Here is a 2,493-nt window from a genome sequence, read left to right as displayed (position 1 = left end):
TGGCCCCCCCCCGCGGGGGGGGGGGGGGAGTCACTGAGACACGGGTGGGGTTTGGTACCCAGGGGCTGGGGTGTGAGAGGCTTGAGCAAATGGGGAGCAGGAAGTTTCTAAGGGCCCCAGTGGCCTGGTTGAATCTCACCTCTTTGATCTGGTCCACATAACCCAAAAATTTCTGGATCATCTGAGCCACATAGACTACATCCATCATGTCTGAGAAGCTGGCAGCCTCGGCCGTGTACACTCGCAGCTGGTGGGCCAGGGTCAGCGCGTTGGAGGCGTTGATGGGCATCTAGGAGCGTTAGGGAAAGATAGTGGATAGTCCAGTCTTTCTCCTTCTTCTCCAGAATTGCCCCTGGGGGCCCCTCCTCTGTGCTAATGCTTTGGGGAGAGGGTCTGGCCCCCCGGCTGGGTCTAACCAAGACAGCAGGCAGAGTAAGGAGTGAGCTCATCACGACTCAAGGCAGCCCACTTCTAGGCCACTGGCTGAAGCACAGTGGCTGACTCATGCTGTCCTTGCTGTCCCCCTTAAGGCTGCCCTTGCTGTGTTGGGGGATGAAGATGCTGGGGTGGCTTGCACTTCCTGAGTGTGGCCTTGGGGGTCTGAATCCCCTGGAAGAAGGAGAGCTGGAGGAGAGCAAGAGCCCCGCACGGTGCACACCCAGGGAGCAGAGGAGCATTGTGAGGCTTCTCCCCTCCCGGTCCCTGGAACCAGAGCTGATGGGGTGCCCACCGCCCCCTGTCCTGGCCTCACCAGCACGAAGGTGTAGAGCACCCGGGTAATGTCGTTGGTGTACAGACAGTGGGAGTAGTCCCCTGGCTCCCAGCGGCCAGCTCGGTCACACAGGCGGGAGGCCTGGGTACCCGGAGTGCCCCCGCTCAGGGGCACCGAGGTGAAGGGGTACTGCAGGCAGGACTGGTAGGCTGTGATGCCAGCCAGAGTTCGAGGCCACCTGGGGGCAGAGGCAGGAATTGCCAATGACCCAGGCCCCTCAAGGCAAGGGCCCCACCCCTCCCCTTAGAACTGTGATGCCGGACCCTCTGAGGAAAGGATCCAGAAGAGTGGTTTGGGGCTGGCCTTCAAGGGATTCCCAAGCTCCACTTTCTAGCTGTATTTGTACTGCTAGTGCTGTCATTGGTGCTATGGAGGCTGGACTTGAGTCCCAAGTTCAAGTCACTTATCCTTTCTGGGCCTCAGTATTCTCAGCTGTACAATGGGGAGAATCATACCTCCTTCCTAACTGAGAGACCCATTGGGATATTAAATGTGATATTCAAGTGGGCGAGCTTTGTAAACTATTAATGTAAAGAAGCAAATAAAATCCTTTCAGTTCTGCACCACACATTTCAGATGGTTATAATCAAAAGATGAGGTCTCTGAATACAACAGCAGGACTTGGAGCTGAGTGACTAAAGGGAATGTTTTCTCCAACTTAGAGTGGATGGGAGACCCTGGTCACCTGTGGTCTCAGATGCAGGAGTTGGGGGTGGGGTGGGGGGCTGGGTTGGAAGCTGTTGGGTCTCTGGGGCAGCTGAGCACACCGAACCTGAAGTCCCCTCGGTTGTTGGCAACACGCTCGGCTGGGCAGTAGGAGGCAGAGATCTCCAGCACCACAATCTCCACCTTCTTGCTGGCGTTGCCCTGGACCGTGGACACGGAGCACTCCCATTCGCCTGAGGCGCCCACACCGATGTGAGACAGGGTCAGTTCACTGCAAGCAGGCGGGCAGGGCTGGCTCGGTGAGGTACTCAGGGGCCACGCCACCCCCCTGAGCGCCCCTGGCCTGGCCACCCACAGGCGCCCTGCCCCAGGGTGTGTAGGATGAGCTTCAGGTTGTTTATTCTTCAATTGAGTGAGGGACACAAGGACATACTCCTTTCATTCTGATTGGCCTTGTGAGCTTCACTTTCCCCATCTTTATCATGGAGGGAATAGCTGTCTTACAAGTCGATTGGAGAGCGTGAGTCTATAACACAGGTGAGAGCCATTATAGCATACTCTGTAAAAGCTCTAAAGAAATGTCAGATATAATCATTTTCTCTATTAGGCAATTAATTTCTATCCCTTATCTGGACTGTTGACGTAGCCCTGGCCTTCCATGAACGCGCGCAGGCGCACTCTGACACAGGCGGCATACTCCCAGGAACGTGTGTGGGCACAGCTCTCTGGGGGCAGGACATGGGTGCTGTGGCTGGGAAGGGGCAGCGGGGCCTGTACCTGGTGATGATGGTGCAGTCGTGGATGAGGCTCTCGGCCAGGAGGATGCCCGCCTGCTCATCACTGTCCACGGGGGCCCGGTTGTGGTACCAGCGGATGCGGGTGTCGTTGCCCAGGTAGCTGGCAGAGCACTGGAAGGGCAGGCGGTCCCCCTGGAACACCACTTGGCGTCGGGATGGGATGAGGTAGTGCGTGTGTAGCTCCAGGGCCCCCTCTGTGGGAGGAGAGGGCAGGGGCCTGAGTGCACAGTGTGGGAGAGTCCAGGAGGTGGGCCTCCT

The 2,493-nt window shown here is 57.7% G+C and overlaps 1 protein-coding gene across 1 annotated transcript in view; it reads right to left on the bottom strand.

Moving 5' to 3' along the window:
- ADGRA2 (adhesion G protein-coupled receptor A2) overlaps nucleotides 1-2,493 on the bottom strand; it is a 31,752-nt gene that overhangs the window by 6,639 nt on the left and 22,620 nt on the right. Inside the window, exons 9-12 of the mRNA XM_014536854.1 lie at nucleotides 2,216-2,429; nucleotides 1,545-1,709; nucleotides 752-950; nucleotides 140-289 (exon numbers count right to left, since the gene is read on the bottom strand). Of these exons, the coding sequence (XP_014392340.1) occupies nucleotides 140-289; nucleotides 752-950; nucleotides 1,545-1,709; nucleotides 2,216-2,429 (728 nt within the window). The remainder of the gene's footprint in view (nucleotides 1-139; nucleotides 290-751; nucleotides 951-1,544; nucleotides 1,710-2,215; nucleotides 2,430-2,493) is intronic.

Source organism: Myotis brandtii, unplaced genomic scaffold (genome assembly GCF_000412655.1).
Source record: "Myotis brandtii unplaced genomic scaffold, ASM41265v1 scaffold103, whole genome shotgun sequence".
Taxonomy (NCBI): Eukaryota; Metazoa; Chordata; class Mammalia; order Chiroptera; family Vespertilionidae; genus Myotis; species Myotis brandtii.
The sequence above is the reverse complement of the archived record's forward strand: the minus strand, read 5'-3'. Positions and strand labels throughout refer to the sequence as shown.